The following is a 15,960-nucleotide window of genomic DNA, read 5'->3' as shown; positions in this document are numbered from 1 at the left end:
GTTGTATGAAGTTTGTTTTATTTTATAACTTGTTGAATAATGGCACTCAAAAATAATTTTAAAATTGTAGAAATGTTAAAACAACCTGTTATTCGGAAGAATAATGGAGAAATGTTTGAAATAACTCTGTGAATCATGTCATGATTCTTATGGTGCTCATTGTATTTATTTCAGAGCAGTATGGAGATATTTCTGTATATACTTAAATTTAGTTCAAGTATACAGGATACACAATGATATTGATTTACTACGCTGATATATTGTCAAGTTACAACTAACGCAAGCTGTGAAATAGTTATGAATGGTGTTAATAGTTAAGGGGTGTGGTTAATATAGATGTGTAAAGTTGGAAGTTAGATTCTATATTATTCCTGTGAAAAATAAGTTAATGACCATCATATAACTAGTAATAAAGGTACACTACTACACAAAATAAAAAACTGTTGTTCTCACATAGAAACAGATTCTGGTATTTGCTACGCAAGTTCATTCATTAATAAAGTGTTATTGTATGATTTTGAAGCTGTTATTAACTGTTAATCTTGATCTCACTCTATAAATACCAATCCTGGCATGTTACCAATATGACTAATGAATGTCGGTCTCAATGAAGCCTTGCAAATCAGATTCATAAATATTGTTTTGTACAGGGATCATGCCTTTATAATTTTTCATGGTAACAGGAGTTGGGTTCAGAAAAAGCCAGTAAATTTATAGAAGCTATATTTTTGTGTAAAATAATTATGAAATGGAATGGTAATAAAAACCTCAAAACAATCAATGAACTCTTTGTATTATGAAGACAGAAGTACTGATGGTTAGATTGTTTTTATTGGAATGGGGACGTATATTTGTCGATCCACAATTAGCTTGTGAATGCAATAGAGACCACAGATTTTATTCGCTTTTTATACGCCCACATGAAATGGGGGGGGGGGGGGGGGCGTGTATTGCCGTCACCCATGTCTGTCTGTCCGTTGGTCCATCCACAATTGCTCGTAAACACTCTACAAGACACTTTCAAATTTAGCTCTTAAATACTAAAAGGCATGGTTCTTGGATTTTGACAAAACTTGGTTTTATTATTCAGTCCCGTGCTGAAGATTGAATATTTGCTTTCTAGAGTTTTCACGAGCTAAAAATTGAACACGTTTTCAATAACAAGGGAAATAACTCATACTCAATATTAGTCAGTATCGCCCTAAAGAGTTCAAAAGAAGTGATTGTTACTGTACTGCTAAATATTTTTATTCAAAATCAAATCTGCCAATGGGCGTATATTACCTTCCCCCCATCATCAGGTATGATGTTTCACTGCTCTCAACTATGGTGGTTTCACTTGTGGAGTTTCCCCCATCACCAGGTATGATGTTTCACTGCTCTCAACTATGGTGGTTTCACCTGTGGAGTTTCCCACATCATCAGGTATGATGTTTCACTGATCTCAACTATGGTGGTTTCACCTGTGGAGTTTCCCCCATCACCAGGTATGATGTTAAACTGCTCTAAACTATGATGGTTTCACCAGTGGAGTTTCCCCCATCACCAGGTATGATGTTTCACTGCTCTCACCTATGGTGGTCTCACCTGTGAAGTTTCCCCCCATCACCAGGTATGATGTTTCACTGCTCTCAACTATGGTGGTCTCACCTGTGAAGTTTCCCCCCATCACCATGTATGATGTTTCACTGCTCTCCACTATGGTGGTTTCACCTGAGGAGTTTCCCCCATCACCAGGTATGATGTTTCACTGCTCTCCACTATGGTGGTTTCACCTGAGGAGTTTCCCCCATCACCAGGTATGATGTTTCACTGCTCTCACCTATGGTGGTCTCACCTGAGGAGTTTCCCCCATCACCAGGTATGATGTTTCACTGCTCTAAACTATGTTGGTTTCACCTGTGGAGTTTCCCCCATCACCCCATCGCCTGGCAAGCTATCTTTATTAAAATTTGGTGTATAGGTTTATATCCACAAGATCTTAAGATAAGGTTAAATAGAGGGGACAGTGACATTTTATGAAATTGTGTGGAGTTAAAATCTTTGACAAGTTAAGACTTTTGGCACAATTTGACACATTGAAGACTGAAAATTTATTATGTAAGTGGAGTGTGTGTTTCTTGCTATGCAAACACTTGTTTTGGCTTACTTTCATAATAATAACTGATAATCAGAGATAACTGGTTGCATAGCCAATCATTATCTCTTATTGCTTTCACAATAAGTAAATCACTTACTTAGGCAGGGAAAATACCCAAACAGTTTGAAATTGAAAGTGTAGGTTTATGTAAAAAACCTTAAAAAATTCCTCTCATGGCACACCAGATAAAGTTGTCCAATGATACAAATTTTGATCTGATTTTCATGAAACTTGGCTTTCATATGCATTCTCAACTTTAGTTGCTCAGTCTATGAAATCTTGGAGGAATATGATGTTAAGGAATTTTTGAAGAACACTTTAGAGTTAATTCAAGCAATAAACATACAAATTTACCCAAAACCATATCACCAAGATCCACTTTGCTATGTATATATTTAAAACATTTTGGTAAAAAATTAGTGCTTCCAAAACTATACAAGTTGCATTATGATTTAATTATGAGAATGTACACTGTTTTTAGGTCAATCAACATGCATACATTTGACCTATATTCACCTTATAAACATCAAATTTCATTCTATGGTGGTCTCCCCTGTGGAGTTTCCCCCATCACCAGGTATGATGTTTCACTGCTCTCAACTATGGTGGTTTCACCAGTGGAGTTCGAACCATCACCAGGTATGATGTTTCACTGCTCTCAACTATGGTGGTTTCACCTGTGGAGTTTCCCCCATCACCAGGTATGTTTCACTGCTCTCAACTATGGTGGTTTCACCAGTGGAGTTCGAACCATCACCAGGTATGATGTTTCACTGCTCTCACCTATGGTGGTTTAACCTGTGGAGTTTCCCCCATCACCAGATATGATGTTTCACTGCTTTCAACTATGGTGGTTTCACCTGTGGAGTTTCTCGAAAACGAGATATGTTGTTTCACCGCTCTCAACTATGGTGTTTTCACCTTTGTAGTTTCCATCATCAGGTATGAGGTTTGTTATCTCATCCTGCTGTCACTTGCATGTATTCTGCCTTTTCATTCCTTACATGCTGATTGATCTGGATAGATGCTAGATGGAAGTTTGGATTAAGCTCTTCATCATCTCATGGACTTCAATTGAAATGAAAGTAATCAACCCCCTCTATAAGCTTTAATGATTTTAAATTCTCTTCAAAAACACCATCTGTTAAATCCTGTAATACAAGAAAGAAACTATAAGATCAAAATGAAAGTAAGAGGCTAGACTCCTGTATCATGAATTAGAAACAGGAGATTGTGAGGTGTTTTATTGACATAATTTCTTAGAATGTTGATGAAGATTAAAACATAATTGGAACCAGAAAAATGAATTAAAAGTGTGAACATACCAACTTGACACAGATTATGATAGGAGTTTTAGCTTGGGTAAAATGGAATATTGGAACTCTTGGTTTTGGAATTTCCTGAAAGAATCAAATGTCATTTGAGCTCATTATTGTTGGCTTTTCAGAATTGTTTATTTTCTTATTTGAAAACTGAGTGTCAATATGTTTATGGCAGGATAAAATACTATTAAACAATGACTTTAAACTACTGAATTACCTGTGAATTTTCATAGATATAACTGCCCTTGTTAATCTTTCTAGTATCAACATCACAGAACATACAAACCTAGAAAATATAGAAAACCTCTGATATTATTTTCAATTTGTCATAGACTCTAATAGAAATTAAATTCATAATTTTCATACGCCCACATCTCTCTATGTGGACGTATATTATCGGAACCTCCGTCCGTCCGTCGGTCTGTCCATCCGTCAACATTTGCTCGTAAACGCTCTAAAAGATTTTTTGATGGAATCAAATGAAATTCGGAATGTGTATACATATTCATAAATCAAAGATCAAGTTCGAATTTGAGCTATTTTCGACCGTTAGAAGCAGTTATTGCCCTTGACCCAAAATCTTGAATATAGTTTTCAACCGATTTTGATGAAACTTAAAATGGATGTTATTGGACCTAAATCGAAAGGTTCGAGAAAGTTTAGTTTACTTCTGATTAAATTTAAGGCTTTTTTAAGATTAAGGCTTCTTACATCAATTTTGAGGAGTTATCGCCCTTTAACCTCTATACAGTAAGTGCTTCTATCAACATCAATTGCTCGTAAACACTCCGTCGGTCTGTCGGTCGGTCTGTCAACATTTGCTTGTAAATGCTCTAAAAACTAGATTTTTTGAAGGAATCACATGAAATTCGTAATGTGTATACATATTCATAAAACAAAGATCAAGTTTGAATTTGAGCTATTTTCGACCGTTAGATGCCCTTGCCCCAAAATCTTGAATATGCTATTAGTTGTCAACCGATTTTGATGAAACTTAAAATGGATGTTTCGTTTTTACCATCCGCATGCCGTGGTGGGCGTATATGGCTATGGTCCACTATCTTTCTCATAGAGGTCTGAAATGAAATTATTGAATCTTCCACATCTCTTAATTTGACTACAGTTGATTTACGTTTCTTGTTATAGTGGACAAGAACAACATAGTCCAATGTTCAAAACAAGAAACCTATTCACTAAAACTGAAATTTTATGAATTTTTTAGGAAATAACCTTTTTCTGATTTTCAGTTGATAATGATCTGAAAAATCTTCTACCCTGTTTCCCAGCATTCCATATAGTAAACTCTCTCCAATGACTTAAAACCTGTTTTTCTAGAAACTCTATTCTTAACATCCATATTGTTTTCCTGTTAAAAATAAAAAGAAGGATAATAACATGTCAAATGATAAGACAAAATGTTTGATAAATATCATTCAGCATGCTTTGCTTGACATCTGAAGGTATTTGAGGTACTTAAGATATCAGTGGGATCTTGTCATCTGTGAATCTATTTATATTAAGCTTCAGTAAAAAAAAAAGTACCATAAATTCAGAAGTGGCCAAGATAAACTCGTAATTTGGAACTTGATAAGAGTAAGTTTGGATGCAATTTGTAATGGATCAGACCTACCTGTCAACAGAGAAGGTTGTAGCATCTGTATGATATCTATACATCATTAAATCTGCATCTAGTCTATATAGTTCTCCACCAATCTCTAGATGATTGTAAAAAAATATCAGATCTTCTGGTACACCCTGTGACAATAGTATGAAATGAAATATTTATGGAAGTTTTACACCATACTTTTTTGCAGCTGATTATGTTAATGAAGATGGGACAATAACAATAGCCTTTTTTGATTTCCATATGTCGAGGAATTTTAATGTACGGTACCTTGGCATGTAGCACATAGTGACTCGGTTTAATCGTCCCATCCGAATGACTAGACATTCTTCATGTTAGATTGAACCCCTGGTTCAGGTTACAGAGAAAGCGTCCATGAAATTAAAAGTTAAAAGAGGGGTTTTTATTACAGTTTCTATTGCAATAATCCTTGAGATACTTACCTTGCCTCCTTCATCAAACCCTCCAACATTATCAAATATAGCTCTTCTACAAAACCAGGTTGGCATGACAACAGTTGGTCCATGACTGGTGTAGGCCTAAAACATTGATAACAAAACCAAGTGTGGCAATTAGCTAGCATAAGCAAGGTGTTCTACAGACAGAGGGAACAGTAATTGATAAGTTATATTGTAATATCATCACATTTTGCATGGTTAGTCTATGAATTTTGACAGATATTGAACATTTATTCAAGTACACTAACAGTCTTTCAACCATTCTACAGAGTTCCCCTCTAGAAACTTATAAATGGATAAACTAAAAGTCAGTAATTATGTGCTATATACCTGTGTATAAAGCTGTTTATGAGATAGATTATTGGCCCATTGTGTATATCTTCTAGTAGAATCAGCTGGTAAACGATGAAATCTACAACCTACTATCTGTAAAATATCAAACCTCACTTTAATAAGCAAAAAAAAATATGATGTGCACTCTTCAAAAGGATGCTGCTCTGAATTGGTGGTTATGATAAAAAAAAATATTGTACTTACAGTATTAGGGAATGATTTAGCTGCTTGAAGTTGTTTTTCTATTCTACATTCATTCATCTCATCATCCTAATATAATATAGTATAGTATAATCATGATTATATGTAATGAGTTAATACATACTACTACATATACTGAATAGAATTTTACACTATCAAAGGTAATTATCTATGCCCAGAACTACGTTCTATAATTTCTTTTAAATTGGCTATAGTATATAAGTATAAGCAGAACTTACAGCATCTAGAAAACACAGATATTTTCCTGAACTTTGTCTAACAGCTACATTTTTACCATGACCAACTGTAACAATAAAAGTTTTGTAAATAATATCAACAGCCTAAATAGATAGCTCACTCATAAAGTCATATTAAAAAACATTTAAAGAGATATAGTTGGTTTTGTTAATAATATCAACAGTCTATTACTCGTGAATTTAAATTTAAGAATATTTGAAGAGAAATTACTATTCATATCACTATTTTCAAAAAATTGATCATGACTATATCCCAAAAACATACAGTTAATTTTTGACATTATAACTAGATGTGCAAGTTATATTTTGAATGCGCTTAGCTTGAATACCTACCCCCTCTTGGAAGTCCTGTATGTCCAAACAAAATAAGGTTGATGTCTCTAGTTTTCAGCTTGGTCGTCCAGCTTTCTATTATTGATTTTGAATTATCCTATAACATTAAATATCTTATATAACTTATATCCATTCATTAAGATTGGAAACATTGTAGCATAGGCCTCATTGAACTGTGTTATTCTCTCTTGCCCTTGCTTTTAGTACAAATATTTCATATTTCAACCATATTTCAAAACTAGTTTTCCTGATGTATTAAGCCTAATGAAAGTAATGGTTAAAACACAATTGCTTGTCAGACAATTTTCGTATACTTTCTTAACTTCTTCTGCAAAGTGATATTCTTTTTAAAGGGGGAGAGGTGTGCAATTTTTTTGACCAATCATACTTTTGTCTCAGGAATGGGTATCTTTTAGCAAAGCCAATTAGTAATAGTGTTCACAGTTCACTGTCTGGATTTGAGCCTTCAAAGGCATGTTTGTCCAGAGTTATCTGCGTTTGAATGTTAAAATGACAAATCGTCATTTTAAGATACTATGTTATACAGTGGTGTAACCTATTTTCGTCCATATAACACAAAAATTCGTCAAAGTTAAAAAAAAGAAATTTTTTTTATAAGTCTTAGATGTTTCCTCAGATATCCTAAAAAATAATTAAAATTGGTTTGTTTCGATTTTCCTTATGAATCCTTCACTTTGACCCATATTTCATGAGCAACCAACTTGGCAACGGAGGCAGAATGTGTCACCTATTTTCGTGTACAATGTTTGAACTATAAATAAGTCGAGAAAAACACGTTATATACATACCCAGTGGTATAATTAACTTCTCTTAGTATTTATCTTTAATATCAATTCATTATAACTAGTGACAAGTCCTTCAAAGAACCACGATTTTAAAAAAAAATAGTGACTGACAAATAAGATACGTAGCGTGATTTATTGCTAAAAGTTACTGAAACAATATAAGAATATGGCCCACTTTGTGTTCCATAGAAATTTTCTGTTGACACGGAATCCGCTAGTTGATCATGTGACTTCATTCGTTGGAATACATTCTAGCAGACGACACTTGGAATTCCGATTACCGCTTGGGATTATAAGGAAATTCGGCCAATAAAAAATGGTGACTACTGGATTCATTCTACTAGCTGATATTGTAGAGATAACACATGTTTATCGAAACAAGCATATGCGGAGGTCATGCGAGGTCGCACATGTAAATTATTAATCATTTCCGGAAATGCACGAAAAATATGTTAGCACGAAATGAAATGAAATGAATGGAGTTTTACGTCCTACTATGTTAGCACGAAATTAGGTTACTTGACTGTATATCATATAAAAGATATACATATATAGAAATAGAAAGTAAAATTCCTAGTTTGAAGTATTTTTAAAGGGATTACATGATTTTCTTTCATATCTAGTACTTCTGAAGACTATTTACTAATATTCAATACTGAAATCAATCAAATCAATTTTAAATGCCACCTACCGTAGACCCATCGTTATAAATAGACAACTCTAGTAATCCATGATAAGTCTGTGTATAAACTGATTCAAAATACTGGTTTAACCATTTTTCACCATTATATATGGTAGTAATAATACTCTTCAAGATAAAATACTATAAGTGTACTAAGATCGTGGAAATATATCACTCCTATTTTTACTGTTTTTAACTATTAAAATTTGTTGTTAGAAAATCAAAAGTTGCAGTTTAAATTTTTTAGAGAATGTGTTGAAATTAAATATGATCATACCTGAACCAAAAGTAAAAACTTAGTCTGTAGTAGGCTACAAGCAGTCATTATAGGACTCTCATGAAATCTACTCATGACAAGCCTATTCCAATGTTCTATTTGTGGCTCACAAGTCAACTCAAGATAGATCTAGGTCATCGTGAAACAAATCTTTGAATATTAGTACATGTGTATACCAGTAAATAATAACTCACCACTTCTGCTGGCATAGCTCAAACAGGCTTTAACATAGTACATAAGATATGGAAACTTATGGTTTAAATCTGTTAAGTGGGTTATCAATTACATTCATGTGCTGTGTTCATTTCTGCATGTGTGGAATCTGGCAAAAGATTAAAACTATAATTAAATATCCAAAAAAATATTTCTCAAGGATAATTTATTTGTATTTGTGGCCTGAAGTAGATCTGAAAGATAAGAATAGCCTATTTCATTTCGCTTGAAGATCGAACCCAAAATGATCCTGACTACACGGGCATAAAAATGGCCCCATCTTCGAAAAAAATAAGAGGAACAAAAAAGCAACTTTCGAAAGCAGAGAAATGTAGATACTATTACCATTCCTGTCGATAATGTCATCATCTTCCCTTACGAGTTCAAGGGACGTAACCTCTGATTGCAAAATGTCAGACTACAACCATTAAGTAATTATTTAATCCTCCTATTTAAAGTTCGAAACTGTGTAGAGATCACATTAAATAACGGCATAAATTGACGGTATAATAATACCAATCCTTAGTGTAGTTGTAGGCCTACACGACGTTTCATTTCACCTTTGGATACAACGTTATTTGTTGAAACGTCGTTCACAATAAAATCCAGGAGTATTCCTCGTAGGGAAATCGCCAGTAGTCCTAAAATGCTTAAGGAGCAAATGCGGTATATTTTTGATCAATCGTGCCTCTTACAAACGGGGTTTATTTTTCAGCTAAGCCAATCAGTAATAGTGTTCATAACTCACTGCCGAAATTTGAGCCTCGAAATCCATGTGTGCCCAGAATTATTCGCGTTTGAAAGTTAACATAAAAAATTCTTCTAATATTAATTTGATAGATCTAATGCAGGCCCTTTTAGAGTATTTCTCCTGTCAATATTTTCAACAAACGATCGATCTATCTTCATTAGCTAAACAGAACATTTCAAAACTCAAATTCTAAAGATCGCCTTATTTATATACGCAATTTATCTCATGCCCTGATAAACAGTTCTCATCAGGACGGCTATAGTTATGAAAATGGGGAATGACTTTCGGGTGTGTGAGCAAAGTAAGCATACTCATTGAAGAGGAGGTATTATACGACAATGCCTATTTAGGCTATAACTGGGATTAGACAGCATTCAAGTAGGTATGCGTACTTATTCTAAGTTTTGAGTTAATGAAAACTGGATGTTAAACTTCACAGATTAGTTATCATTTTCCCAAAAAATAGCCCTAATCTTATCTTCCCGTACCCGCAATTGATACATTGAATCCTGGAAGACAGTGCTGAATCTTATCTGAAATTAATATAAGTGATTATCGTTATCCTAACGTGCGTTATGGACAACAAGTGTGTGAGATAACAGTTTGTTCCTTAAGTCAATTTTATCGTTAATTAACAGACAACAAGCAATTGTATAATATATACACATCACAATCTGTACCTAATTACTGGACAAATACAAGTATAACATAATCAGAGATGTGAAGTTTAAAGTGGGTGTCACCGAAGCGACATTTGAAAAGAGACTGTGCCTTGAAATTTGTTGTTTAGAATTTGGCTTCAATACTTGGGAGAAGGCATACACATGTGCTTATAGGCTGTATAGTCATATTATTATTTTGTGTATATTTTAAACCTCATTATAATATGTACATTTTGTGCGTCTTATCCTTAGCCTCTGACCACGTCGACCTTTCCCCTCTGAGTACGGAGGGAAATTAGTCTTAAGCTATACAAGTTCCTGTGCTCATAATAGATAGGCCTATTACTACTAGACCAAGATATGTAGACCGACCCTTTAAGCAAAGAGAAATAACGATAAGATTGAAAGATTGTTAGAAACATGTAATATGTGACACAAAGGATGAAATTTCTCTCGTGACTGGGACAAATTGAGTTTAGAGACTGATATAGGCCTACTGGCTATTTCTCGGTGTGGATTAACAAGTTATTTTAACAGGCGCAGTATATACACTCTGTAATTAGTTTCCCTTTGGAATTTTTCCGAAACATGTTCGCCATTTCCCTCAATTACCACATGGAAAAACAATGCCTACATATTCAAAACATTTTCGCTTTCTCCAGTGCGCTCAGCACTTGATTTAGCGTGACAAAGGAAGACATAGAGCCTAACGACCGGATTTTTGCCTCATAGAAAAAAGACCATACAGTTACCACACTATCTCATGCACAAAAGTTGTAAAAATCTTAAAGAAATATTATCATAGTTTTACAATGAGGTTTCAAAGCAATCGACCATGATCGAGGTAAAGAACGTTAAAGCTACATCTATCTTATCTTAAGTTCTCTTCGCAAAATTTACCAGATAAAAATACATGTATGCGTTTAAAGGGGTTAGTCGCCTATGTATTTGCTTTACTAAATGATAAATTTTAAATATCCGTATCATTTTTCAGAAAGAAAATCGAACTTCTAGTCCACCTGTCTGAATGGCTAGGGCTTTATGAGACCGTGCATATGACTTAATCGGTAATAGTCACAATGCTTTTATTCGGATACAATTAATATTCAATAAAAACCCTAACTAAACTTTCTTTTCAATGATGTCAAATCCATTTCGTTCTTTTTCAACAATATCAACTGGTAAGCCTTAACCTACATGTTATACCTGTTATACCTGTTCTTCGGTCTGTTTGTAAGCACAACGACTTCTTGACCACCTTGTAAATTTCTAATAAGACTTCCAAAAATGAAGTACCGGTAATAAAATATTTGTTTTAGTTTGCTTATGTTCGTTTTGCGCATACGACAAATTACAGATACAAAAAGGTTTTATTAAGTGAGTAGACTAGATGTAATTAGGTTTCCATAAAACTTGGTGTGAATTTAATATCGAGGTGTTTCAAGGCTGTGTTCAGATTAGATTTAAATTGTTTATGACGTAGTCAGAAAGAGAGTTCCAATCGTTGACGACACATACAGTAAAGTAGTTTTTCTTTATATCCAGTCTGCATTGTTGTTTACTCAACTTCATATGGTGTCCTCTGGTTCGGGTTTCTTGGGATAATTGTAGCATCGAAGTATCAACTGTCTTATCTAATCGGAAGAAAGGAATCTTTGTCCATGCTTGTGAAGGTTCGTTTGATCATTCCTATCATTCTGTTGGATTTCTGACACTTCTCTGCTATGTGTTGGTCAAATTTATGGTTGGTCTGGAAAGTCACTCCGAGATCCTTTTCTGCACTTTCCTGTTTTAACTTTGAAACTGTTCCGTCTGGTTCTGAAAAGTAGTATTGGTGATGTACGTGGGTTGTTGTGTCCGTAATGCAGAGATTTACACTTTTCTTTGTTGAATTTCATCTGCCATGTGTCAGTCCAGGTTAACAGATTGTTGATTCTGTATTCTCACTCTACCAGAATCGCTGTTGCATGGTCCGTGTAATTTAGTATCATCCGCAAATAGTTTAATCATCGATTTCACAGCTGCCGGAATGTCGTTGATGTAAATAAGGAACAATAGCCTACTGGGCCTAAAACACTTACCTTGAGGGACACCACTCTGCACCCTTGTCCAAGGAGAATAGGTAGAGTTTAGAATAACTCTCTGTTTTCGGTTTGTTAGAAATTCTTCGATCCACTTCAACATCTTCCCCTCGATACCTAGTGCTTGAACTTTTATCAATAAACGTTGATGGGGGACTTTGTCATGTAACTTATTCTATGATAATTTATAATTACAGTTAAGTTATAATAGTCTATAAACTGAAAATTTTGTAAAAAACTTAAATAAACTTCGATTGTTCGGTTCTTTTTATTATTATTTTATTAACATCAAACATAGAAAGGAAATTGATGGTATTTTGATAACAAAGAATAATTGCCCCACCCACGAATATTTTCTCAAGCTCTCAACAGGTGCGCTCAACGTGGCTTTTAGATAGAGTTGCTCCCCTTTAATTACAATATTGATGAAAGTTGCGCATGTAATTTATTTTCCATAACTGATATGCTGGTAAATTCTGTGATGTAGCACTTCAAAAGATAATGGGTTCAATTACATTAGCTCAAATTTCTGTCTGAAATATGCAACCTTTATATGTTTTTTTTTTAAAATACAAATCCATCCAAGGATCAAAACAAGAAAAAGAGCGAATATGGTGCCCCGTGTCTGCTTCTGCGCAGATCACATAATCATCCGGGCAACTAGAAATATAATGGCGGCTGAAAGAAGCAAGTAGCATGATCGAATTATAAAGTAATTACCATCTGTATGTACATAATAACAAAAGACTTAGTCTATGTAACTCATAAAGAAAAGCAAAATGATGCAGAATGCTGTTCAAACGAAAAGAAATGAAACACAAGATGTCAGACGAGTGGAGATTGACGAAAGCAGCCAGACACCACCACTCGTGCTCACGAATGAAAACTCGGAAAATATGTCGAATTCCCCGTCAGCAGTGTTTGTTGCAGACACATCCAGTGATGAAGACGAAGCGTCAGAGGTACATAATGTTTAGTTCTACCCTAATTATTGAACTTATATTTTGAAATGGCTGTTACATGGATGGTTGTGTATCGCATGCTTCAGTTTTGTTTCAGTGTTGTGATGAAATTGGAAAATGAGACAACAAAGTCTTCACATTGGTAGACCATTTGCAAAACAGGATCATAGACTTGTTTTATGCTAAAACTGTGGACTGTTATAAGCTGTTAACATTTTTGGAATGATGTACTATACTTAATTTTTGATTAAGAGTGATCACATTTTCATGACAAATTCAGGAAATGAAAAGGTCAAAGGTCACGCTAAGGTTACATAAAATTATTCCATTAATAAGTAAATGAAATATTTGGTGTCTTGATTATAATTTTGTCCTATATTTTCTCTACAATATTGCTTATTGTTAACTGCCATCATTTAAGTATAGTCTCTCTTGGACTTTATTCTTTTGATTGGCTTATATAATATACACATTTTTCTGAGCATTAATGTTTACCATATACTTATTGAATCTTAGTTTGCCCACTATGAGTTCATAAATAGAAATGACAGTCTGAGATGACCTATTGGTTCATAACCAAGTGAGGCAGGGTATGCTCAGATTTTGCACCCTTCTGAAGCACCTGATGGCATTTGTTTTGGAGAAATACTATTGATGGATCAGAAGAGGGATTCGTGAAAAAAATACTGAATATTGGATTGCGTTAATAGCGTTAATCGTAAACTCATTATATTGATTAGTGCAAAGTTAATATTTGAATAATAGTAACCTACTCATTGGTATTTTTTGTTTCAAAAACTAATCATTTGAAATAGGGCATTCATTGTCTATATATCCTTCTAAAATTGGTGAATAAATCCAATTTACAAGAGGAGAAAACGTGTTAAATTCTTCTTGATACATACGTCCCAAAAAAAAAAAAAATGAAATATGAAATGTTAGCGACAAACTTCAAACCTTCTTCAGTCTCTCCATCAACCTTGAATGGACGGTATGTAAATAAACCACTCCAATTGAGCAAGGATTATCATCTTAGATATGTCTTACTTGTTAGCAACCATTATTACGAAAGGGGGAAATTATAGTACAGTACACATATTCAGAGTTCGCAGTCTGAAATTTAAATGAATAAGCTTAAGTTTAAATTAGTCATTTAATATTTCGTGCAATTTGAATTTCAGGTTGATTCTTTCATTCTGGATGAATCTGGTGAACTGGATGAAGACCAAATCTTGGAACCATCACAATTTCTATTACCAGCAGAAACAGGAGACCCAGAAACTATTCAAGCTGTTGATCCTGAAACACATGCCAGATTAGAAGCTCTCCTAGAAGCTGCAGGTACAGATGGTCTTTTTATTTTCTGGCTGTTTTGAATGTAAAAACATCAGATACCCTATATATATATTGTCCTTGTCCTTAGATAATAATGAAATATCAAGTAAACTGAATGGAGAGATAATGAACTTGATGATCTTGAAGCTGAAAACATCAGTATGTTTAGAATTACAATGTATGCCTTTATTAGTCCTGATTATTGCTTGTTAGTAACGGGACTTGGATGTATCAGAAGTACTTTGAATCTTAAGCATCATGTTGACATTATTTCAGGAATAAGTAAATTATCATCAAAAGATGGAAAGGCTTTAACTGATCCTGAAGTTTTAAGAACATTGACATCCTCTGTTAGCAGTGCTTTAGATGAAGCTGCACAAGCTTTACATCGCATGAGAGCTGAACATCAAGTGCAGGTTACTAATACTGATCGGTAGGTTGCAGTCAAAATAAATTACAAGTTTGCAGATCTTAATTCTGAAAGGTTATAAGGATGACTGATATTTATGTATACTGTATATATATTGGCAATTTAAAATAAACAATACAAATATTTTTTTCGTGGATAAGGACATCTTTCTATGTTAATACAGGAATGATGATTTCACAAGTCGAATGTCTGTTTGTTTCAGTAGTCGTGCTATAACAGAATCAGGAGAACCTGATGCTAGTGGTATGCGTAAATTGGAAGGTGTGAGTTTTCCTGAACCTATTGATGGTGAAGGGGAGGGAGAGAGTTTGTTATCATTAGCTTGTTCTGCTGGTTATTATGAATTAGCACAGGTAAATTTTTACTTTCATTAACCATTTAACCAATTTAAATTAGCTACAACAGTGTTATCTGTATCAATCAATAGATCAAACACCAGTTCACTACATCCAAATAGCATTGTATGAGGATTTGAATTTAAACCTATCTTAAAGCCACTTTTTCATATGCGAACATCACCGAAAACATGTATTATCTTGGGGGGTTACTAGCTGATAGGGAACACAGTAGTAATATTTGATTGTTTCTAGATGTTTTGAAAGGTTGATGTATGAGATAGGGCATTTATTACATTAATTGTCAAAATAGATTCATCACATTGATTCTAATGTTTATAAATGAAATTGCATCCTTCAATGATATATTTACATTTTATTGTCATGTGCTACAGTGTACACATGTGAAAAAGATGCATTCATAAACTGATGAACTACAAATTTAGTGATCTCCGATGATGTAATGACGTGGAATGCGGCGTATGAATACACAAAAACTTTTAACTAAAAATAGACAGTGTTGTTGTGTATTCATATATCATTGTCAGTCTAGCAACGTAGGGGCTAAAGTTAATTGACAGGAGATGTATTGTTGTTTTTCTCACTTTACTGACAATAATTTTGCCATTCATTCGAAAATTCTGCATCAACAAATGAACGCAAAAAAATCTACATTCAATCCTTAAATAAATGTGAGTTAATTTGTGTTATATGTTTCACTTCCAGGTCTTGTTAGCTATGAAAGCAAATGTAGAAGA

The 15,960-nt window shown here is 34.0% G+C and overlaps 1 protein-coding gene across 1 annotated transcript; it reads right to left on the bottom strand.

Moving 5' to 3' along the window:
• Positions 1 to 2,516: 2,516 nt before the first annotated feature.
• LOTGIDRAFT_220159 (hypothetical protein) lies at positions 2,517 to 9,026 on the bottom strand. The gene is made up of 13 exons (XM_009063665.1): positions 8,992 to 9,026; positions 8,628 to 8,755; positions 8,166 to 8,282; positions 6,669 to 6,765; positions 6,318 to 6,382; positions 6,082 to 6,147; positions 5,875 to 5,970; positions 5,530 to 5,625; positions 5,093 to 5,217; positions 4,693 to 4,828; positions 3,680 to 3,748; positions 3,466 to 3,540; positions 2,517 to 3,291 (listed from the first exon to the last, which is right to left on the bottom strand). The coding sequence occupies exons 2-13, from the start codon at positions 8,640 to 8,642 to the stop codon at positions 3,211 to 3,213; spliced, it is 1,038 nt and encodes a 345-aa protein (XP_009061913.1). The 5' UTR covers positions 8,643 to 8,755; positions 8,992 to 9,026; the 3' UTR covers positions 2,517 to 3,210.
• Positions 9,027 to 15,960: the final 6,934 nt, after the last annotated feature.

The sequence above is a fragment of the Lottia gigantea genome (assembly GCF_000327385.1).
Source record: "Lottia gigantea unplaced genomic scaffold LOTGIsca_59, whole genome shotgun sequence".
NCBI classification, from domain to species: Eukaryota; Metazoa; Mollusca; class Gastropoda; family Lottiidae; genus Lottia; species Lottia gigantea.
The sequence above is the reverse complement of the archived record's forward strand: the minus strand, read 5'-3'. Positions and strand labels throughout refer to the sequence as shown.